The sequence below is a fragment of the Nannobrachium achirus genome (assembly GCF_963921795.1).
Source record: "Nannobrachium achirus genome assembly, chromosome: 20".
Lineage (NCBI taxonomy): Eukaryota > Metazoa > Chordata > Actinopteri > Myctophiformes > Myctophidae > Nannobrachium > Nannobrachium achirus.
In genome coordinates, this window is record NC_137827.1 from 49,685,110 (window position 1) to 49,710,959 (window position 25,850).

At 42.9% G+C, this 25,850-nt stretch overlaps 1 protein-coding gene across 1 annotated transcript in view; it reads left to right on the top strand.

The window, feature by feature from the left end:
* Positions 1–25,850, top strand: part of syt16 (synaptotagmin XVI) — a gene marked incomplete at both ends in the record, with an annotated part of 48,308 nt that overhangs the window by 6,617 nt on the left and 15,841 nt on the right. The window contains one exon of the mRNA XM_080751126.1: positions 19,489–19,755. Within this exon, the coding sequence (XP_080607252.1) occupies positions 19,489–19,755 (267 nt within the window). The remainder of the gene's footprint in view (positions 1–19,488; positions 19,756–25,850) is intronic.

A 25,850-nucleotide genomic window follows, 5' to 3' on the forward strand; every position in this document is an offset into this window, starting at 1 on the left:
GGTAGGCAGACATAGGAACGCTGAGGTGGTAGGGCTTCAGCAATTACAGCCGGTCCCATAAGACCAACTATAGTTTGAGCCTTTGGGAACTGGAGTTATGGCTGTTTAAAGCCCAGCCAAGAGGAACACAATAATCGCAGGTCCGCAAGTTAAGTTTGTGATATCCACAGTCTGCCGTCGGTTGACCCTCTAGGAAATTCCAATTCGTAGTATAGGATAGAACAGAGCCTATAATTACCCATCTTCTGCCTAGCCTGGGCTGGCTTCCAATTTCGGGCTTTTGATCCGGTCGGGAGCGGAAGATCTCCTACGTTTTTCTGTAGTCCAAAACGGACTACACTTTGGCCGGAAACAACGACCGGAAACAGTTTTAACCCGTACTTGCGCATGCGCTAACTACATGGCTAACGACTTGCGCATGCGCTAACTGGGTTGAAACTGTTTCCGGTCGTTGTTTCCGGCCAAAGTGTAGTCCGTTTTGGACTACAGAAAAACGTAGGAGATCTTCCGCTCCCGACCGGATCAAACGGCCCGTTTAGTAAACGAAGACCAGGCTTTCCCCCAGCGGAAAGCCTGGTGATGCGAGGTTAATCTTCTGCCCACCATTAACAGATGTACGACGGAGTACAACATAGGTTTTGCTCAAGGACTCTTTGACACTAACTCCCGGGATCGAACTGGAAACCTTCCGTGCTCTAAGATTAGAGCTAATACTCACCTGAAAGTCTTACCTGGATTATTTAGGATCCGTTAACCTGAATCATATAGTATGAATTGTACATCTTGTATTTGGTATTTGATTGGGATTAGAAAACCATTTACATTCATTTCAAATCTCTCTAGAGGTGATATAGTACTGTGAGTGTGTTTTCTGAGCAGAGTTCAAGTGTACTTTATATATTAACAGACTGCAGCAAAGAGAGACAATAGGGACAGTGTTGGTGGGAGTTGTTCCCTGTGTGGGGTTTGCCTCGAGCACTCCATTGTAAAATGTCTCCCAACGTATGCGTGGTAATTTGTCATGGAGGAACTGGACAGAAAGTGCTGGCTGGAGGGGTTTGATCCAGGCCTGTCGGAGGTCTACAGACAGGGAGGAATGTTACCACTGGACCAAACTCTAGGAAACATTACTCAATTAAAGCTGCAATCTCATAAGATTTATGTCCTATACCCATGATACAAGCCTAGCTGAAGTTTCTGCTGTTGCGCTGGTTCAGGAAGGCAAGCTATTTCCCTTCTGATCTTTATGCAATACCTCTTGTACACCAGTAGTGGTCGTACCTGTCCACAGGATCTAAATGTTTCAATAAGAGCAGGGAGAAAGCTTCCAGTGTTGCCATGTCTGCTTATTATAAGCACCTTTGGGATTGTCTTTCTGTAAAGTCGTTTGTAAATAGTTGCGGGTTGCGTTTTCTTTGGGCTTGTTTTCAAAGTGTAGTTGCTTATTAGGGCTTGCTTCCCAATGTTGTAATTATTAATTATTTAACCCAGTCGTTTTATTTAATGTCGAGGACCCCCAAATTAATATGTATTTGTCTGGGAGCCCCTTATCAGATTTGTGTTGTTAAAATGTTTAAAAAATACCCAAAATATTTAACATGTTTTGACCCCTCCTCTTTGCTTTGGCCTGCTTAGAGAAGAGGCAGAATAAGTAGAGGAAAGATAGGAAGGTGATGGAGAGATGAGGAGGGAAGTTGAGAAGCAATTCCCATTATGACTAATGTATAATGGTAGTGTAGTGTGTACTGTGTGTTTGTCTTCACACAAGTGTGTTGTCTGTGTTTGTGTTAACATAATTATGGTGTGTGTGTGTGTGTGTGTGTGTGTGTGTGTGTGTGCGTGTGCGTGTGCGTGTGCGTGTGTGTTTGTGATAATTAGCTGGATCAGGAAACTGGAACATCCATGTTTCTCTTCCTTAATGATCCACTCAGACTGGATGGAGGAGCTGTTTTGCCTAATATAGACAACTCATGGAGATATACACTAGATTTTAAATTGATTTCACACGTCCCATTTTAGTTCTATCAGTGAGAGTATTACATTTCCCACCAACATTTGCACACATGCAGGTTTATTAAATACTGGAAAACACGAACAATGGCAGATTGAGTCCTTTCCCATTACCAGTACTGTTTCACACACTCCCTCTGTCTACACTGTTGTCAGTTTTGGGAAGCAACAAATGCATGGAGTGCTGCTTGGATGTTGCTGTTGTTATCATAGAGGATTTTTAAGTTTTAAGTTTGAGTTATAAACAAATGCTCTTTTACGTTGAAAAAAAAAATAACGACTAAAGTATCATTCTAACACTTTCCTTTCAATAACAAAGAGAAGAAAAATGTGTAAATAGTAAAAATAGTAAAAAGATTCACGGAAACTGGGGGCAGAAATTCTCCTCTGCCTACAAAATGATGTCATACTTAACAGCCCCATTGCCATGGCAGATCCCTGAACAACATTTATGCCATGTTTGGTGCCATGTTTGGATGTTTAGAAAAGACTGCAGCACCCAGGTCCACTATCACACCTGTGTGACCTATACATTCATGAAGTAGGGGCAGAGAAATGATCACCCATCTCTGGTGGTCGGATCGACTTCTGGTCTTTACCTTTAGATTCCTTGTACCCAAAATTAGGGGGTAGGCAGACATAGGAACGCAGAGGTGGCAGGGCTTCAGCAATTACAGCCTGTCCCGTAAGACCAACTATAGTTTGAGCCTTTGGGAACTGGAGTTATGGCTGTTTAAAGCCCAGCCAAGAGGAACACAATAATCGCAGGTCCGCAAGTTAAGTTTGTGATATCCACAGTCTGCCGTCGGTTGACCCTCTAGGAAATTCCAATTGGTAGTATAGGATAGAACAGAGCCTATATTTACCCATCTTCTGCCCACCGTTAACAGATGTACGACGGAGTACAACATAGGTTTTGCTCAAGGACTCTTTGACACTAACTCCCGGGATCGAACTGGAAACCTTCCGTGCTCTAAGATTAGAGCTAATACTCACCTGAAACGTACCTGGATCCGTTAACCTGAATCATATTGTACATCTTGTATTTGGTATTTGATTGGAATTGGAAAACAATTCCAATAGCAAACCCATGCAAGAAATTACATTCATTTCAAATCTCTCTAGAGCTGATATAGTACTGTGAGTGTGTTTTCTGAGCAGAGTTCAAGTGTACTTTATATATTAACAGACTGCAGCAAAGAGAGGCCACGGGGACAGTGTTGGTAGGAGTTGCCTTGAGCACTCCATTGTAAAATGTCTCCCAACGTATGCGTGGTAATTTGTCATGGAGGAACTGGACAGAAAGTGCTGGCTGGAGGGGTTTGATCCAGGCCTGTCAGAGGTCTACAGAGTCCAGAAAGGGAGGATTGTTACCACTGGACCAAACTCTAGGAAACATTACTCAATTAAAGCTGCAATCTCATAAGATTTATGTCCTACCCATGACACAAACCTAGCTGAAGTTTCTGCTGTTGAGCTGGTTCAGGAAGGCAAGCTATTTCCCTTCTGATCTTTATGCAATACCTCTTGTACACCAGTAGTGGTCGTACCTGTCCACAGGATCTAAATGTTTCAATAAGAGCAGGGAGACCGCTTCCAGTGTTGCCATGTCTGCTTATTATAAGCAACTTTGGGCATGGGCTCGTTTGTAAATATGTATTTTGCGTTTTGTTTGGGCATATTTTCAAAGCGTAGTTGCTTATTAGGGCTTGCTTCCCAATGTTGTAATTATTAATTATTTCGTCGTTTTATTTAATGTCGAGGACCCCCAAATTAATATTTATTTGTCTGGGAGCCCCTTGACCAGATTTGTGTTGTTAAAATGTTTAAAAAATACCCAAAATGTTTAACATGTTTTGACCCCTCCTCTTTGCTTTGGCCTGCTTAGAGAAGAGGCAGAATAAGTAGAGGAAAGATAGGAAGGTGATGGAGAGATGAGGAGGGAAGTTGAGAAGCAATTCCCATTATGACTAATGTATAATGGTAGTGTAGTGTGTACTGTGTGTACTGTCTTCACACAAGTGTGTTGTCCGTGTTTATGTTAGCATAATTGTGTTAGCATAATTGTGTGTGTGTGTGTGTGTGTGTGTGTGTGTGTGTGTGTGTGTGTGTGTGTGTGTGTGTGTGTGTGTGTGTGTGTGTGTGTGTGTGTGTGTGCTTGGTAATTAGATGGATCAGGAAACTGGAACATCCATGTTTCTCTTCCTTAATGATCCACTCAGACTGGATGGAGGAGCTGTTTTGCCTAATATAGACAACTCATGGAGATATGCACTAGATGGCATCTATTTAAATAGCTGTTGTTTAAATTGATTTCACACGTCCCATTTTAGTTCTATCAGTGAGAGTATTACATTTCAGAATTTGCACACATGCAGGTTTATTACATTCTGGAAAAGTAAAAACAAAAACAAAAAACAATTGCAGATTGATTCCTTTCAATTCCTTTCAAAGTCAATGCTGTATTGACTTTGACCTCTAAGGACCTTCCAGGAAGAGTGCTCATGTGCGTCTTGCGGTGACACGCTTCCTAGTTTCTTCTTTTTTCGCACTGATTTTTGACATTGCACTACTAGGTTGTGTTGGTAGTTTCTGAGTAATTTTGCTTTGTTTAACAATGACAGTGAGATACTTGTTTGCACTAACTAGCATTGACTGCTATGGTCTCTTTTGCAAGACACTTTATGTATATATACTTATATATTATTCGTCCCCTCTATTGATGCACCTTCTCTTTATTGGTACTGTATACTGCTCTTGTCTTTGTTTTGTTTTTTTCCCTCTTATCTATCTTTTCTTACGTCTCTGTAACTTTGTAAATAACTGTATACTGCTGTGCTACTACTGGACAACTGAATTTCCCCCTTGGGATAATAAAGGTATCTATCTATCTATCTTTCCCATTGCCAGTAGACGGATATGTTTCTGTTTCACACACGCAGTCACTAACTCTGCCACTCTCTATCTTACTCCCTCTCAGGCACATACACTGTTGTCAGTTTTGGGAAGCAACAAATGCATGGAGTGCTGCTTGGATGTTGCTGTTGTTATCATAGAGGATTTTTAAGTTTTAAGTTTGAGTTATAAACAAATGCTCTTTTACGTTGGATTGAAAAGATTGAATCAGGGGAAGCTCTGTCATAGCATTGCAGCAAAATACGTTTATGAAAAGAGAGAACAGACATGCATATCCCCATTTGGGCCAAGGTAAATAGAGAGGTAAAGACATCCACGCCCCTTTCGCTATCTCGCAATTCCAACCGTCAGATTCGTCGCGCCATGGGTGCCAAATTGCAGCCGGAAGTTCGGTGGAAGACTGTGGAGCAGCCTCCCAGCAGCTCATGAAGTTCATGAACAAACACTATTTATGATATATGATACTTCGGAGACAGAAACGATTATTATTTACTGTTATTATTATTATTTCATTATCTACTGTGCACATCGAAAAGCAAGTGATTGTAAAAATACCTTTGATATGTCTTCTTTTATATTCCTGAACAGATTATATGACAAAGGTCTCAGTAGTTCATAAATAGTTTTGGTTCCAGGTTTGTTCATGAGCTGATCAAGCCGGCTCCATTCACTGACGCGACCGCGGTTTTCCCAACGACCCTGAGCGCAACGGTGGGGGCGTGGGAGTGTGGGAAGCCTATTGCCCATCGGCCCCCACCGTTGCGCTCAGGGTCGTTGGGAAAACCGCGGTCGCTTCACTGACATGTATTTTATCGCACTTCCGGCTGCGGGTTCTGGCACCCATGGTGAGCTTCATAGCCAGACATGGCACATGCCCGGTGGTCACGTGTTTCCATTCCTTCCTTATATTCCTTGATTTGGGCACGTTCTGACTGAGCGACAAACAGTATCCACAAGTTTCCTGTGTCCCATGAGCCCTTGCGTGAAAGTGGGCCTCACCTCCTGTTCCCCTTCGCTGTTTAATTCTTTTTTTTGTCAAATAAGTTTTATTGCCAACAGATTATCAACAACAGGATGTATCAGTTATAAGATTAACAATTTTCTGTTTTAGCATATATAAGAAAGAAAGAAAAGGAAGAGCTGAAAACAACAAGAAATAAAATACAATATGGCATCAAAACAACCTCTTCGCTGTTTAATTCTGACTGGTTGCTGTGCTACTGTCACACCTGAATCTCTGCATGGTGATTACATGGTGCTTGTTCAATGATTTGAATCGGCTGTGTACAAAGAAGGTCTCAGCAAGAACAGTCACCAACGTCATTTTAGGCTCCATGGCCATCCGCCATGACACTTTGGGTGGCGGAAGTGCCACCCAAAATAACATTAGCGTCTATGAGCACTTCGTCACTTCCGCCACCCAAAAGTGTCATGGCGGCGTCCCATGGTGTGCCAACTTCCGGGTGTTGTCTGTTCCTGCCTAACCTTCCTTGGCTGTGTAGAGGAAGTGAAGCACACATTTTCCCCCAGTAAGCTTGTTGCGAAACTTGTGGATAGAAGAATAAATAAATAAACGCTCGCACACTGAGTGCTCCAATGCTTCATTGCACAAAAATCCATAACGCTCTTCCTCAGACTGAAAACGTTTAAACATTATGGTTAGCTAATAAAGTGAGATAGATCACCAGCCAGAGCAACCCTAAAAATGGTGGACAGTGGGGAAGGTTAGATGATGGAAAACAATAGGCATCGAAATGTGTTGCTAGAACTGAGAGAGTTTTGGGCAGGACCAGAATACAGTATATACAAGAGACTGGCAGTGGCTAGAAGCAGAGGATCTTAGATCCTAACATCATGGGTGCAACAACCACTTGCTTACTCTGTGGCTGTGCTAAGTCGCCGCGTTTACTGGGAGATCATTTTCATCACCTTGCCCTACGTTGGGGCTTGGGGCAGGAATCAGGAAGGGTGTTACGTCTTAGCCGTAGAAGGACAGGAAGGCTGGTTCCTGACGGAACACGCAGTTGACCAAATTTTAGCGAGAGAGAGAGAGAGAGAGGGAAGAGAGAGTAAGTTTAGGTGTTCGATTAAATATATATTCTATCTACAGAAGTGGAAAGTCTTATCATGAGCAAACAGAGTTGAGAGGAAAGGAGTGAAGAGGAGGGAAGTGTAGCAAAGCGGGAAGAAGAGTGGACACGAGAGCAGAAGAAAAGATAGGAGTTGAGGGGAAAGTTGTCAGGGACAGTAGGAGAGTAGAAGGGCACTAAAAGAGAACAGCTGTAGTAGAGGAGGTGTGGAAGGAGACATGGACAGTGCAAGAGGAACTACAGACCCCCAGTCAGCCGGGACAGAACCCGCACCCAACCTGCCTACCTCAACTACTAAACGTGAGATCTTTAGCATCATGGCTGAAATGATTGAATTGATCGTGTGGCTTAATGAGTTTGCATTGGTCCACTACTGTATATGTGTATCAATGATTAATTATTGATTTATACAATTATCGATAGTTTGTGTGCGTGCGTGTGTAAAATGTTTCATGTTGGAGCCGAGTTACCTCAATTCTTTAATCTTTCAAAGATGAATTTTAAGCATGTATAAGAAGTCTTCGATCTTGGTGACACTGGCATTGTTAACTGGTACGGTACATCTTACATAATAACAATCTAATTACATAACATGGCTTTTTACACTGTGTGTCTTTGTGAATCTGTGTTGGAGCCTAAGGCCCAGGCTATTTAGCACAAAATCAATCTACACCACAAGTATGCTAACTCACATGTTTAAATTTGCTAACTCACATGTCACCATTTAAATTAAAAGAGGTGGGAGCCTATGGCTCTAATTCTAGATTTAGTTTACCGGTAAAACACAAACACAAAGTTGAAATGTCCATCCTTTTGAAATGACAAGTGAATGTTTTTAATTCCCACCAGTAGTTCCGGACAAGGTGATAGCTCTCCAAAAGCAAATTACATAGTTGTAGCCTACTTTCTTGCCTTTGAAAACCAACATTATGGTTCAAGGATGAATGATTGTATCCTTAAAGGGGGCGTGACACCGGCCGAAATTTAACATTATGATACAGTAAGTCACGTGGTGTTTCTTCAAACAGTCTGAAAAGGAGGCGGGGCAGTATCAGTTAGTAGTGAATGTATACTTTGTCCGTTGTGCGGTGCCGCGCACAACGTGATGCCTTCTTGTTAGCGTGTAGCCCGGCTAACGCTGCAGGCTGCGGCTTTGCGAGAGCTATTGTGTGTGTACACACACACACACACACACACGCGCGCGCGCGAAAGCACACACACACACACACACACAGGCTACACACACACAGAGTGTATGAGCCACAGACCTCCTCTGCGGAGGAGGAGGAGGAGATCGCTGTTCCCTCGTTCTACGCTTGCTCCGGTGTCCCGGGTGCTCCAGGTTAGGGTAAGAGACAGCAGGGTATGGCCGACAAAACCGTCTCATAGAGGGGGAGAAGCGTGTTGACCTTCGTACACCTTTTTTGACACCTTTTTTGAAGAAGACATGTACTTTATTATCGGTCTAACCATTGATTTTATAGCGAATGCTATATAATTTTTACCCCTAGAACTGATAGTTTTAAAGTTGGTTTAGAAAGTCGGAAACACCTCGGACAGCTTTTTTTGGGGCAGTTTCAAAAGATAATGATATGGATACTCGACTCCGCGAGTCTCCGCCCCTCCCCCCATATTAGCCCAATCAAATTAATGTATTGCCGTTACAGAAAGTACTACTTTCAGTACAGTAACTACAATAAATTAATTTGATTGGGTAATTTAACATGGCATCATTAAAAAAATTGGCTAATTTGATAGCCATAATTAGCTGTTTTGGCCGTGTCACGCCCACTTTAAGAAGGCCCGTAGATAAGTAGGGAGAACATATGGCACTGAGCTAAACCTGAAGTTTTCCTTCTCACCTGACATGACATCTTGCAGCGTTATAAAACTGAACTGACTGCAGCCAGAAGTGCTATTTTATGATCCTCCACAAGGTTTTTTCACTACTTTTTATTTGGGAGTTATTCCCCTGGGTAACAGGAAGGGTGGGCACCAAAACATTCTGGGCACCAAGCCTCTGAAGAGTGGGTACTAAGGAAATGTGGGAATCTGGCATGCATGTTACTGGAATGCAACTATATTTTCCCCCCGTCCAAAACATTTTCAGACAAATGTGATATTAGTTTGAGGATAATGTTAGGCATTGTTCTGTGAGGTTAAAGTTAGGTTTAGGCATAGTTTTACTGAAGTTCGGGATGATTGGGAATACAGCAGTTTTACTGAGGTTAGTTTACGGTTTAGGCATAGTTTTACTGAGGTTGGGGAGAGGATTAACGTTTGGGTTAGGCATATTTCACTAAAAAGGTGCCCAGTCTTCCGAGGTCTGGTGCCCACTCGCCTTCTCCAGTGCCCAGTCTTCCCCAAAAGATTGTGCCCAGATTTCCCCATAGTGCCCAGCCTTCCTGTATTCTGTCCCCATGGCTGCCCAATTGAGGATCTAAGGACGGGCTATTTTTGTTGACCTGTAAATTCCAGTTGAGTCCTTTGAGTCTATAAAAGTGATTAAAGGCTTTTACAAATAAAGTAGAATGACTAGCCTCGGAAACCCAGACTTTTAACACATGACAAACATAACAACAGGATCACACACCACACATAGGATAAGATGTCGATATTGTAATATTCTATAATTCTCATTCAGCAATGTTCTTATAATTACTGGCTACGGAACTTTGAAAACAAAAAAATCTCTCTCCCATGTGAAACCATGTTGTTTGTTACATTGTCATAATGTGTTCAAGGCAGTAGGCCTACACTTGGCATTATGCCGGTATGTTATTTCTCTGTTCTTTATGAAGGCTGTAAGAGCATGATTTGACCAAAAGTATTCTACCCACCAGACAGCATTTACTATGGGTGATGAACAGTGTTTTGGTGTAGCATCAATTGACTGAAGGAGATCAGGGGAGATAGTTTTGCCAATGACTGGTACACCTCCTATCCTCAGTATGTAATGGAGCTTTTGGCCAGCAGAGGGCGTCTCTACCCCAATATTGATAAATCTTCCAACAAATCTCCCTACTAAGCTCTACATGTTTTGGAGACTTAAAAACTGAGCACAGAGGAAACTAGAAGAACCTTCAACATAACACACTCAAGAGCTTTTGTCTGTGACCCATTTATTTTATTTTTCAAAGTTCTTTAAATGTTATTGTAACTTTCTCTTAGATCTACACAGTTTGTGTTCTCACAGCCTAGGGCATTCGATACAACTCGGAGCTTTGAAAATGTCTGAACTAGACAATTTCTGACTTCAAAATACGAGTTGACAACAGATCTCAATGTATAGACCAGGGGGTTTCAAAGTGGGTGACGGGGCACCCTGGGGTGCCGCGAGATCATTTGATAATATTTGGAATTTATTTGGACACACAAAAAATATTTAGTATTATTTTAAACTTGAAGTACAAAGTTATTTTCAGTCAGTTCTAACCAAAATGGCTATTATCTCAACGTTGTCCACGCAACATAATCACTAAAATATCGTCACTGTCAGGCAGAAACCTCGTATCTCCATGTTTCAAATGTGTACGTCTTTTGGTAAAGCAAAGCCCTGCTTCATCATACTATGACTATCAGACTATCGCACAAAACTAGTGAAAACAGCCGATCTACACAACGCCTCGCATCTTGTGTGCTTGTAGATCTGCTGTTTTCACTAGTTTAGTACGTTTTATAGATGATAAATACAAAACTAACGGTTTTGGACATACAAGGTTCCCACCCGACAATGACGATATGCTATAAATATAAGGTGCTGGGAGTGAAAATTATATGCCTCGGATTAAAAAAATATGTATGGGGTGCCCTGAGACAAAAATGTTTGGGAACCCCTGGTATAGACAGAATGTGATTTGTGCCTTTAATGACTCCTCTTGGATGTTGGAGAAAGCGGGATGGTGGGTGAGAACAGGTGTGTCAGTGGTGTTATCAGCTGGTTGAATAACAACAACAACAATAATACATTTCATTTTAAAGCCATTATTTAAGCAAAGTTACAAAGTGCTTTACATAAAAATTTAAGAAATACTAAACTAAAATAAGCAACAAGATAAATGCTGTGAGAATTGCTCATGACACCTCCAGTAGGTTCAATGCTTAATTCTGGCACCTGCTCTTTAGTGTGTGTGTGTGTGTGTGTGTGTGTGTGTGTGTGTGTGTGTGTGTGTGTGTGTGTGTGTGTGTGTGTGTGCGTGTGCGTGTGCGTGTGTGTGTGTGCGGGTGTGCGTGTGCGTGTGCGCATGTGAAGCCTACCCACATTCTAATCTTTATATTTTTCTGTATACAGTGATTAGAGCTATTCTCTCATACACCTGTAACAACTTTACCACACACACATCACAAAGGCACCACAATTTTGAGGTATTTGTACTTTACTTGAGTATTTCCAATACGTTTACTTCTACTCCACTACATCTTGGATCCAATTATTGTACTTTTACTCCACTACATTTATTTGAAAACTTTAGTTAATAGGTACTTTGTAGATTTCGATTATTATTACAAAACATACATTAACCACTTCAACCCCATATAACAGCCGATCTACAAGCTCACAATGCGTAGCGATGCGACACATTGTGAGCTATTTTCAAAATATTTGTATACGTTTGAAAACTTCAAATGGGACATTCTGCATAACAGGTACTTTATACTTTTGGTACTTTTAAGTACATTTTCATACCAATAATTTTGTACTTTTTCTCAAGTAAATTTTGAAATCCGGACTTTTACTTGAAACAGAGGATTTCGATACTTTTACTTAAATAACAAAAATGTGAGTACTTTTTCCTCCACTGACCACATGCATCACAAAAAAAGAAAAAGGGCACAGCAACATTGTGGAACATATTCATTTTCACCATACAGCAATTTCCACATGCTGTATTTTTCAACGGCAAAGAGAGTCGAAAACGCAGCTTTTGCTGTGGAACACAGCTGCACATGCAGGCTCTCCTGACCTCCCATCAGCTCTTAAAAAAAACGTCTCCGCTCCAAGTCGTCTTGAAAGCCTCTTCACAACCCAAACTCTCTTGTCTTCCCAGCCAATCAAGGCTCATAGACTGATAGCGCCATGGTAACACGAGCCCCTCTATTACGTGGGTGGGCAAAGGCACACTCATTATACCTAACACAGCCACTGGCCTGTTACCACGGAAACTAACTGATGTTCAGGTGTGTGTGTGTGTGTGTGTGTGTGTGTGTGTGTGTGTGTGTGTGTGTGTGTGTGTGTGTGTGTGTGTGTGTGTGTGTGTGTGTGGGAGTGAATGTCGGCATCCTTGTGGTCACTGGGTTTGAGTATTGTGGACACAGAACACGAACAGAATGTAACTATTGAAGCAAGGCCAGTGTGACCTTCACAAACATACCTGTTAGTGTGTTTAATTCAGTAGAGCCGTCATTACCTCAGTAATGGCGTCCAGTACATTTGTCAATAGAGATGAGCTTGCTCTCTTACACATATACACACACACACACAAAACACACTACATACACTGCATGCACACGTGCAGGCACTCGCATACAATATACGATCATCAGCTTTCTTGTGTGTATAGTGTACACACGCATGTGTACACATAACGTGTAGTATACCCGCATAATCACGTGTGGGCATACACATCTACTGTATCGATAGCTACCACACCTGTTCTCTCCAGCAACTGAACCAGTTATGGTGAAAAACACATACACACACGCACTAAATACAGTGGTCACACTATAAAAGCCTGAGTGATCATTTAACTCTGAGAGTGTACAAATCTACATTTGTGCACTCTCAAATAGTTCCATTAATTGTGTTTACTGGTTTGCCCCCTTCTTCACCTTATTATACACACCTGACTTGTCATTAACTGAGAGTTGTCTTCTTCCTTGTGTAGGCTGTGATACAACATAATCAAAAATAAATAAATAAATCACTCACGTTTGAAATCTCGTCTCGTGAGAAATCTGAATCCTATTGGTGTCAATGCGACGTGCTGCGCACCCACATCTGCGCCGCTTCTCTTATAAACAGATAATGGCGGAGCCCAGTGCGAAACGAGACCGCGGATAAACCAGAGACGGAAAAAAACAAACGCCTGGACTACTGTTAGAAAATAAGTCACTGTTTACCGACAGCATCTCTGTATCTGTATATGTACAAATAAAAATACTTTCTAAATAGATTTAAATTAAATTAAAATAAATAAACAATCGCTGTATTATCTCAGTTAATGAACTCGACACCACGGTATGCATTACACAATCGAGGTATGGCGGTATTGCGGTTATTGCACCCAGCCCTAGAGAGAAGAATGCGAACTAAAGGTAAAATAACATTCTAGGCCGAAATTCTCCTTTAACCACTTTCACTGCAAGCTCCGATCTTGAGGATTGGGTATTTTTGTTACTTGTGTGTGACACTGTAGTATGAAGATATGTATGCCATTAATTTACGAAAAAACTATTGAAATATGGAGATACGTGTTTTCTGCCCGACAGGGGCGATATGTATGTACTACACAGGCTTTTGCTTCCAAGAAGCTCAAATAGGCCTAACGCTGCCAGTCTAAGCCCATGGGTGAATGTGTCAATTACATGGCCTTCATTTGTGTTTGTGCTATGCTGTGCCGTAGCAGAAAGCTCTGAGATTGCCAGAGGCTCTGTGATCTGAGCTGATGCATTTGTATTTGATGTGCGTTGGGAGGGAGGGATGTGTTTGAATGTTAATAACGGTTTGATAATTCATCATGTGCTTTGCCTTCTGGAGTGTCAGTGCGGTTAGATAGTGTGTGTGTGTGTGTGTGTGTGTGTGTGTGTGTGTGTGTGTGTGTGTGTGTGTGTGTGTGTGTGTGTGTGTGTGTGTGTGTGTGTGTGTGTGTGTGTGTGTGTGTGTGTGTTAAGGGTTCCCAGTTCGAATCCGGGCTCCCCCAGAGTTAAGCCCTTTGCACACAGGCGCTTTTAACCGCACGGATAAAACGGACAATATCATTTTTTGAAAAGAAAACAATGATTCTCTATGACCTCATGCCCACCGGCTCCGAATTAGCCGTGCGACGAGTGGCTGCCGCCGTGCGTTTTTTTCTCGATCGAAACCAGTTCGATTCGTGCGTCTTGTCGCATGCGGTAAAAAACTCATCACTCCTTTTATGACTCCTTTTTGGATCCGCAGCGCCGATTCCGCACAGCCTTGCACACCAAATCCAATGCGTTTTATTCATGCCGCAAACGAAAAAAACGCAACTGTCCTGTGCAAAGGGCTTTAGTGTCGAAGAGTCCTTGTCCTTGAGCAAGACTCTGAGTCTGAACCCCTAGTTGCTCCCGGTTGGTGGTGCCTTGCATGGTTTCTTGCATCATGGTGTGAATGTGTGTGTGAATGGGTGAATGTAATGCACAATCTATGTAAATCGGATGTAATCAGAATCTATGTAATCAGAAATATGTTTTTTAAGGATAGTCAGCCAAATTGGCAAAAATCGTAAATGTAACATTTACATCAAAGTGTGCATGCATATCGTTTTAACACATGCGTGCACATACCGTATTAGCGTGCGTTTGTCCTCGAACTGTACGCGTGTGTAACTGTGCATGCACACACGCACAGGCCCGTGCATGCTTTGTATGCATGATGTGCAGGTGCGTGCGCCCAGTGCCACTGACGTGTACGTGTGTGAGCGCACATTAAACCCTCATCCCTGATTACTATGCCAGTGCTGACTTTTGCACCCCTCGCCTTTTGAAGAGAAGCACCTCCAGAGGAAAGCAGACAGTACTTTGATGTTGCTGTTAGATTAGAGAGACTGGGAGAGATGCACGCTGCCTTATAGAAGGCCACACTAGTACTAGTGCTCATTAAACAGAGATATGAGCCCGCAGAGAGAAGAGAGAGGGGCTTTGTAGTCGCTGAACAAAAGGGACTGCCTGCTGTCTCTCCCAGTGCACTGTAAGGTCATCAATTAATGTGGGTAATTAGTTTTCAGGACTGTGTGTGAGTGTAGGTTGGTGTGCATGCATGCGTGCGTGCGTGCGTGCGTGCATGTGTGTGTGTGTTTGTTTGTCCGCGTGTGTGTGTGCGTGTGTGAGAGAGAGAGAGCAAAAGAGTTAAAGCCTTTTACTAATTTCACTCGTAGGTCCTTAATGTGGGTAATTAGGTTAGTCCCTGTGTGTGTGTGTGTGTGTGTGTGTGTGTGTGTGTGTGTGTGTGTGTGTGTGTGTGTGTGTGTGTGTGTGTGTGTGTGTGTGTGTGTGTGTGTGTGTGCGCGTGCGTGCGTGCGTGTGTGTCGAGTCTGGAAAGTAGTAAGGATGTACAGGCAGCCACTGAACTATGTTGTACATTGTGTACTATATGTATTGCCGGAGCAACAGGCCATCGGAACAATAAGCACTTACTTAGCCTATTTAGGGGTCTTCAACATTTTCAGGCCAAGGACCCCTTAACTGAGAGAGAGATGAAGCACTACATATCGTATAAAATTGTGTTGCAGATGTTCATCGATTTCTTATACAGCTTAGACTTGTTCGAGAATAGTATCTGTGTAGGTTGGATTAATGTGTATTTTCATACATTTAACTATCAATACATACTAGTCTGCTCTTCCTTTCCCTCTACACCAATCCTCTGTGCCAAAAAAAATAGCTGATCTGCTATTTTTTGCCTGATGTCATCATGAAGCCCATATCTAACAGGACTTCATATGGGAATGCCCATATATGGAGGCCACATACCATACTAACGGATCCATGGCCAAGGAGAGATGGCCAAGACAGCCCATATCTGTGTGGCTGGTTCTACAGACAGGGCTCTCCATATATGGGCATAACAGGGATTGTATGTATGATGTCAGATGTCATAGACATCATAGGACTTACTTTAACATAACGAATAACTGAGTAAGCATGTTTCGGGTTTCACAGCATATCTCCATAAACAGTACATGGATATACATATATGGGTACCATGGGTCTCCATATATGTGTAACTGATCCGATATACATCACTGACCAGACGGCCAAGACATTGTCGCCCTTAGGCGTCTTACTGGTCTTCCTGTTACTTTCACTGGCACTTGACATCTCTGTCAGTCTCTGCCACTGATCTTCAGATGCTGATGAAGCTTTATTTTGATGTATCTTGCGGAAAGACCCAGTTGTTTCAAATGGGTTCAATAATAACAGAGTAATCAGTGACGCCTAACGTGAAGAGACCAAGTTGTTTATTAGGTTTAACGTATCCTGTGTGTGTGTGCGTGCGTGCGTGCGTGCGTGCGTGCGTGCGTGCGTGTGCGTGTGCGTGTGCGTGTGTGTGTGTGTGTGCGTGCTCGTATGTGAGGAAGGCAGGTGTGAGAGCAGACTGTGACCCGGGGGTTCTTCCTGTCCATCTGTCCTTGCTGACAGTGACTCTGAGAACGACACACACTGAACCCTCTGTCTGTCTGTCTGTCTGTCTGTCTGTCTGTCTGTCTGTCTGTCTGTCTTGTCTCTCTACCAGTGTCTCTGACGGACTCTCTTCAGATCTCTCTAGAGTTGATTCTCCTTCTCTCATCTTTAGCTTTCATCGATTCACCTCCACTGTGAGTGGTTGCCATAGAGATGAGGAACAGCGAGCACATGAGTGTGTGTGTGTGTGTGTGTGTGTGTGTGTGTGTGTGTGTGTGTGTGTGTGTGTGTGCGCGCACGCGCGCTTGTGCGTGTGAGTGTGTGAGAGAGAGGCTTCTTTTTCGCTTGTTCCCTGCTTTTCTCGCCTCTCCTTGATAATTTCATCACTCTCCCTCCCTCGCTTTCTTTCCTTTTTTTTCTCTTCTTCCTTTCCACTTGCTGTTCTCTCACTCCTCTCTCTCTCTCTCTCTCTCTCTCTCTCTCTCTCTCTCTCTCTCTCTCTCACTCCTCTTTCTCTCTCTCTCTCTCTCTCTCTCTCTCTCTCTCTCTCTCTCTCTCTCTCTCTCTCTCTCTCTCTCTCTCTCTCTCTCTCTCTCTCAGGGTCGACGTGATTTCAAAACGATCAATCGTAAATTGTGTTCCGAACCTGGCTTGCTGGAACACAATCAATGTTTTGGCAGTTATTTTGCCAACACAATTTTTTGGCCAAATATTCTCAGGGCCCACCAGTGAGCGGGCCCCGACCCACAGGTTGAGAACCACCGGTTTAGAGGTTCTAATCGTCACTGTCGGGTAGAAAGTAGAAACCTCGTATCACCAAGTTTCACATTTTCATAGGTTTTTCGTAAGGTAAAGCCCTACTTTATCACACAAGACTGTCGCACAAAAGTAGTGGAAATAGCAGATCTACAAGCACACAGCGCCTCACGATGCGAGGTGTCGTGTGCTTGTAGATCGGCTATTTTCACTATTTTAGAACAAACGGTTTGGGACATAAAAGGTTTCAACCCGACAACAACATAATCCCGACAACAACATAATCGGTTAATTGCTCAGCCCTATTCTCTCTCATTCTCTCCATTCTGATCTCTTTTTTTTATTATTCTCTTCATCTCTTGCACGTAGTCATGCTCATTCTCAGAAACCCCTCCTTATGTTCTTCTCAGAGCTGGATGTCTGAAAAGGATTAGAACCTCTATTGAAATGTTCATGACTGTGTGTGTGTGTGTGTGTGTGTGTGTGTGTTTGTGTGCGTGCGTGCGTGCGTGCGTGTGTGTGCATTTTTCATGAATAGCAGATTCATGAAAACAATAAACACTTTTGACCGCACTTTGACTGTGGCGGCATAGCTCAGGGGTAGAGAAAACGTTAGTAGAGCACGAAGGGTTCCCGAAGGGTTCCCAGTTCGAATCCGGGTTCCCCCTGAGTTAATGTCGAAGGGTCCTTGAGCAAGACTCTGAACCCCTAATTGCTCCCGGTGAGTAGGTTGGTGCCTTGCATGGTTTCCTCCGCCACTGGTGTATGAATGTGTGTGTGAATGGGTGAATGTAATGCACAATCTATGTAAAGCGCTTTGGATAAAAGCGCTATATAAAATGCACAATTTACCATTTACCGCAACAAATAGCGTAAAACCGATAGGCTTATGGGCTCCAGCTTGAGGGCTGCTGGGTTCTGTTGGAGAAACTGGGCAACAGGGGCATTTCTGCCTAATAGACCCCGTGGACAGTCATTTGGGATCAATACAAGTAGGAAAATGAGCCTAGATGTTATTTAGTCTGGAGTTGTCCTTTAACTTCATGGTTACTGGACTACAGAGTGAAACCAGCTTAGCATGCTTATTCAGAGCTTACAGTGAGTGGGCAGATGTGGATTCAGTGTCTTGCTCAAGGGTAGCTTGACAAGACAAGGCTGAACCTGAAACCTTTTTATTGTTTGACTGACATTCTAACCCAGTGGTGTCCAACCACGGTTCCCCTCTACACTAACACAACATTTACTTGGGTAAAGGAACAAAAGTATCCGTATTTAGAGCATTTTTCACAATTCTTTCCAAAATAGCAGATCTGCAAGTAGTACAATTCACAATGTCTCGCACCACTTGAGCTTATACAGTAGATCGTCTATTTTCAACTAGCCAAAGTATAAAATAGGACTTAAGTGCTTATGGTTAGTGTAAGCTAGGATTTGGTGTAGATTGAAGATTAGGCAATGGTTGGGTGTAGTGGGTGAAAGTGTTTGGGGAATTAGGGCTATGGTTAGGATTGACACTGCATTGAGTCAGCATTGCTATACATAAAAGGTTACCCTCAGTGTCAAGTAGGGGATGAGAATGGTGGAACCAGCTGGGTGGTGTTCGGTGCCATGGTCAAGGACACTTCCTCAGGGAGGGTTGACAAAGTATACAGCATATACCGATACAACTGGTACCAGGAAACTAGAAAGGTGCAATTTTTTGAAATTGTGGTTGCACTGACACAAGTCGCAAGGAATCCACTTGGAACTGAATTCCGTCTTACCATTTATATTACTGTACTGTGAAGTATTACTGTTGCCATACTGTGAAGCATGGCAACAGTGTGTGAAGCATGAGCAAAACTTAACCTTTATTTCTTTCCCTTTTGTGCAAAGGTTAACACAAATCAGGTTCAATAGTGTGTTGCCTATATGCACCACACTCATAAGGAGGTGTGAGCCTTCACCAACGAAGTTTTATTGTGTACTGTCTACCTATGTATTGACTTCTAACCAATGAATCCACAGGAATATGCGATTGTTAGTAATGCTGGTGCAGAAACATGTTGTATAGACAGCTACTACCATCATAATTCAGGATATGTTGACAGCGACGGAGAGGTGGTACTTGGATAACAAATGTGCTCTGAACAGTAGAAACAACGTGTTACTCTAAATACTCAAAATGCTTCACTCAGACCACCTAGACAAGTTAACAAAAGCTTCACAGCCACATAAAAGCATGATGAAGTGCAAATAAACAACAGCACCGTTGCATTCCCTGAATACTAAAGCCTCGCTCATTGTGTCTGTGTATGCATCTCATGTATCATGCGTACTGTGTGTGTGTCCGTGCCTGTGCGCGCGTCGCCAGGCTGTCTGTTTGTGTGGTCTGATCAGTGTGTCATTGTGTGTCCCCTCTCCCTCTCCTCCCTGTCCCTCTCTTCTCTGTCCCTGGCAGTCACCCCCGAGGCCATCGGCTTCCTCTCGGCGGTGGGGGTCTTCGTCGTGGCGCTGGCCGTGCTTTTCCTCTTCATCAACAAGAAGCTGTGCTTCTCCAACGTGGGAGGCCTGCCCTGCCTGGAGGAGCACGGACACCGGCGCCGGAAGAAGACTCGCAGCGGCATCCGCCAGGGCCTAGGTGAGTGAGAGAGAGGGAGGGTGACCGGAAGACTCGCCCCAAAACACAGTCGCCCCATTTTGTTTTTGAGGACCACTCGCCTCCCAGTGATTCTTGTACTTGTAGCCTCGCGTAGCCAGGCTTACTCATCTGTGAAGAGAAAAGCCTGGTCAAGATTTGAAGCAGAGAGTTCTAGGAGGTGGGGCTGAATTTTCCAGGAAGTTGTCTTTTTTTCACAGTGCGGTGTTCCTGCAAACGTGTGCCCCGCTGAAAAAGAATCTCCGTCGGTTGTGCTCACAATAAACAATATACAAACAAAAACATCGATTCGGACAACGTTACACCTATTAAGAGCGAGTTAAGAGCTACAATCTATTTGTGTTTGTTTCGCTGGGGAATGTAGGCAGACCCGCACCACATGACGTAACTTCCGTTAAACGCAGTACTACCGCCACTCCGGCTAGAACCAACCGGAAGTCATATCTTGCCCAGGGTGGTACTCTTTTATTCATTTTACTGAGGTCAAGGTTATGAATTTAGAAAACAGAGAGTAAGGAGTGCATCTGTTTGGCTGTAAAGTAAAAAAACTCCCAGGAAAGGTGCTCTTTGGTAGTCAGGTGACAAAATTGATGCAAAAAAAGTTAGAGGCACTCTTGAGGGACAGTTAAAAAGCCTTCATTTTAGGGCTAATGCATGGCAAGAATAAAAAAAATCACCTACACGTTGCGGCACATAATGCCTTCTTCAGGGTGACTGGATATGAATTTGTTTAGAGTTAGGCATAGTTTTACTGGGGTTAAGGTTAGGAATACCTTTAGGCATCGTTTTACTGAGGATTGGTTTAGGAATACGGTTAGTTTTAGGCATAGTTTTACTGAGATTACGTTCAGGAATACCTGGTGGCGACTTTTCTGATGTCGTCGGATTAGATCCGGGGCGAACGTGTTTTGGGGCGAGCATTCTTGTATTCAGAAAAATAGGGAGAGCGAGAGAGAGACAGAGAGATTGAGAGAGTGGAATAAATGGCGAGGGTGGTGACTGGTGAGAGAGATGGAGGATGTGAATGAGGGAGAGAGGGATGAAAGGGGGAGAGGCAATAGGGGAGGAAGGGATGTAAGCCCAGCATCTTCCAGGGCATCTGTGCGTCAGTTGTGTTGGGGGAGGTGAGTAAAAGGGATGGAAAACAAAACAGAAGCTCTAAGATTATTTACTACGTTACGTGGACTGTGCAACCCTACTCTCTCTCTTTCCCTGTTAGGAGGCGGTTTCTTTTCCCACTAACTGGTTTGCCACCATACAAACCTCTTTGTCTCTCCACCTTTCTCTCTGGGGCACCGATTTGTGTACAAATACTTCAAATAAAGTTTAAATGCTTCTAAAACAGATATGCTATGTGCTCAGGTTGTCTCTCAAGGCACTGCAGGCAATGTGTTCCTGTTGACCTTGAATGGACATTTCCCCGGGTTTCTGCAGTCCAACTCAACTGTGTAAGAATGATTTTCGGGGGTGTCCAAATGTTTTTCAAAGGGGGCCACTTTAGAAAATACTAAAACACCCAAGGGCCCACTCTATCTCCTGACATAAAGTAAATGTGGTCGGACCATAACAATATCAATGGTCTTTTGTCAGGTGTGTGCTCTGAACATAACACAAATAACTCAGCCTTATTTCACATTACCAAATGTAACCAGACGTGTAAGGTAAAAAATATACCGGTATACAATAAAATAGCCTTTCTTTGACCCCTTCAGAATGAGACAAGGGGGAACAAGGCACCCTGAAAAATTATACTCTGGGCCGTATAAAATGGACACCCCTGTCCTATATGCTGGTGAAACAGCTGAAATGTGCTTTCAAAGTCTCACAGTGTAGGTAAGGTGTTTCCCCCAACGCTGTGTAAACACTACGGTAGCTGCTTTGCTGCAGGTCAGTGATATGTGATTGGCAGAGGTGTTCCTTTATACTCTGGTATTTCCAGTTCGCTCCTTATGCAAACATCACGTCCTGTTTGGATGTTATCCATGACAAAGCGTTTAGATGGAAGTTGGATGTAGGAACTGTTAGAATAGTCTGGGAGAGATTTCTAGTTTAAGGTAGGGAACATTTTCATTGGTGCTGATTACAAAAAATGTTTTTTTTTTACATGTTTTCTATGCTACCCGCTCTTCTGTTACATACACGTCAGCAATAATACCCATGTGTGTAAATATTTGTGTATTTAGACGAGTTTAGAGTTCTTAAATTAATTTACAATAAAATGATTTTCAACACGCACATTTATTTTTATTACATTTTTCCATACAACATACGGTACATGTGAATATCACATATTGGTTTAGCATGTGTTGCTTACAATGATTACTTTGTTGTCCTGAACTACACATGCATTGTTTAAGAAACATTTCCATATCCGTGTGAGCAGTATAAAGCGAACCCATTATAGTTAGTTGTCAATATCGCAGATGAGACATAATATGTCCCAGTCAGATCCATACATTATTTAGAACTGACCTTAAGTATGTCTATTAATGATATGAAGGGCTTATATTGCACCCGAATATTAGATTATTGTCTGGTTAATTAGCATTTTGATATGTATTTACTATTTCCGCTACAACATCATGTGGTGGTCATTGGGAGCTGGAGTCCTTTCAAATGCAGGAGCGGTATACCGCACGGTTCCGTACGGAGCATTACAGCACATCACCAAGGTGCCGTGCCAATAAAGACATGATAACCTGGTAAGTCAGGAAGCAAACTTAGATTGATTGCATTGCCAATTGAATAAGCCAGAAAACCCCTAGAGAGGATAACGATACCTAATGTACTGGATAATAACCTGGGTTATGGATAAGCATACACAGGGACGTGCAGATAATCTTAGAGAGGCAGGGGCTGAAATTTCTAAAAGGGCCTTTTTGGCGGAAATATCGAAGATAGCAGACCTCCAAGCTCACTGTGACGCGTTATGAGCTTGGAGGTTGGCTATTTTCAGCGTGTGATACCACACTGTATTAAGCTCAATCAAATCAATTTTGGAGATGTGTCTGGAGAGGGCTTTTTTACAGACAGGTAAAAGGGCAGGGGCTCAAGCCCTCTTTTTGATGTCTATGTGTGCACGTGCCTGAGCGTACAACACATACTGTAAGGCTTGGAGCGATCAAAGAATGCGCATGTAATATGAAACATGTATGAAACACTAATGCATAAATGACAGCAGCACGTTTGTTTACAAGAATGTAATTTGCAGCTGAAGTCCTGTTCATCCCATTTATTGGAAACACTCCTTCATTCAGTCCTTTCATCAACAGTCTTCTATTCATCGAGCGGCAGCCGAGTGACCCTCTGGCCTCATCTGTATGCCTTGGTGTGTTTGTGTATCGAGTGAGAGCTGCTGTCTTTGGGGACTGGTGTCTTATTGAAGGGGGTCTATCGACAGGTAAACAGGCATGGTATAGAATCAGTAGAAGTTGGTCCGAACTCTACCAATCAAATTCAATTTCATTTTGTAAATGACCAATGCAGTGGCCATTTTGATCTTATGTCATACTTGGCAGGTGGGAAACCCGTCTCCAACAGGGCGTATGACATAATAGACATAAGCCCTATTGACATGAATAGTCAATATGGGGCTGTACCGAAATAAAAAAAAGATTAACCGATAGAGATAGCAGGAAGATTAGAACAATATCGATCGTGCTTATAGCAAGGTGTCTGTGCTTCCATTGATTTCAGTTCCATCTGAATGATGGCTAAAGCTTGTACTGTTTCGTGCCATTTCAATTATACAGCCTCCAAGTAATTATTTTCTTGAACATTCTTCCAAATACAAGTGTCTGCCTATTCCAGTTTAGAATCTGCCCAGCATAGCAATATTGAAATGAGAATTTGGGATACTTGTGCTTGTGTTTTGTATTTCGTTCTGTTTGTAGTAGCAGTATGTAGGGATTCACAGGTGTAAGATATTTCAAGTACCGTTTCTATTGCTTTGGGATTTGACATTACTCCTCTTGACCACCAGTGTTGTAATTAAAATGTGCATGGAGGTGTATTTTTGGCTTCTTTTTGCAAGCTGTAAGCATTCCTGTCAAACAGGCAAATAGAACCAGGCAGATTTTATGGCACACATAAGATTATACTGTACCTCCCATCACATTCATATTTATACCAAATTACATCACTCAAAATAACATGCTGGTAGGCTACTGTAGGTGCCGTTTCCAGGCCGTTGTGAAAGCACTAGGGATGGTCCGATCAGGTTTTTTGGAACCGATCACCGAGCACCGATCACAAAAGTCTGATCACCCGATAGCGATCAATCGCCGATCCGATCAAGTTATTATTTATATATTATTTATATTTTCTAAATGTTTATGTTTTAACTTTAATTAATTAATTCACTCATGAATTAATTTATATATTTGCCTTATAGTTATTTACCAGCATTACTATGTATTTATTATCATAGCAGTAACTAATTATTCCTTCAGCACTGTGGAAATCAATACCCCAAAATGGCGTCAAGTGGGCATACTGAACGGCTGGTTGATCGGATGCACCGATCGGATCGGATCGGTGAATTTACCTTTTGATCTAAACCACCGATTATCGCCGATCACGCTTTGATCCGCCCGATCCGATCCATTGCCGATTGATCGGTAACATCTCTAGAAAGCACCTAAAACGCTATTTGTTGCAGCTATGTTTTACTTCGACATGTCTTAACTTAAAACAAGGCAGACACACCGTTCAGAAGTAGACTTGAGCCAGTGAGGAAAACCTGAGCAAGGCGCTTACCGAGAGACCGTTACCGAGAGGCGCTTACACCGACTGAGCGCTATTGGAGAGGCAGATAAGTAAGGGGTAATGAATGATCCATCCTCCTTAATCAATATAGGACGTGAATGGGATACCATACGTTCGTGTCCACGTTCTGTACATTACGGTTGACATGTTTTATCTGTAGGCTGTGTTCTCAAATGGAAATGCACAGGTCACAGAGCAATGTGGATTAGTTTTAGCAAAGTGTTGCAGGGATACTAGTCTCGCGTAGCCAGACAACTATTCCACAATCTCCGAATGCTATATAGAGTCTGGAACGGCAGCTCCCGAACGGCGAGTATCAGAAGTAGCCAGTGCTGCACTGAACTGTAGTCCCATTGGAAACATAACAGAAACACAATAGCTCAGACAAAGTCATTCGTGCGGCCTATTCTTGTTATGGGTGTATAGTTTAAGAAAACATTTGAAAACATCATGGAGGTAACAACACCAGAGAAAGACGAAATAACGCCCCCAGAAATATTGAAAGGAGACATATTGCTTCCAGTAGGACATGTTATTGCTACTGCACCAAGGGAGCAGTTGCGTCACATCCGTTTTATCTCGCACTCATCGCTTCTATTTCCGTTTGCCAGACTGTATGCCGGGAGCATTTGCCCAAATCGCGGAGGCAACAGTCTGGCCTCGCAAGACTACAGGGACACTAACCCTCACTGTATGGTCAGTGGAAATCTAATGAAACGCTAATCTCTCACAGCCTAAAGGTGTTGAATTTAAGATTCTTTGTAAATCCTGGGACCGCATGTACAGTAGCTGATTTCTTTTTTACTTTGTTTCATTGTCTTTATTGTTGACTGTTCATATAAGATGGAATTTAATTGTCTAGCATTGCAAAGTGTCTCTTAATGCCTTTGTGTACGTCATCTTATGCAATAGAGAGTACAGTACAATTAGTCATGGGTAATTATGTCTTAAGTTATTACTTGCCTCACAATGTTTCTTATAATGATGTCACCGTACCTATTATACACAAGTTTGTGTGCCTGCAAGGCGAGCGCATCTTGACAATAAATCAATCAGCCTTCGCTCGCCCACTCTCGGAAGAGCAAATCTGCCCCTTAGGTTACCATGGTGATAACTCAGGTAGACAGGGACACTTTGTGCTTGTTGACCCGTGCTGGTGAGAGTGGGAGCGGGGCAAGCGCCCGCGCGTATTCCTCGTTACCGCTTCATTCATTCAGCTGTTGCTAGCCAATTATGTGGATATTATTATGAAGTGAATAGAGCAGCGTTCGTCTCCACCCGTGTGCATGTGTGTACGTGTGTTATATTCA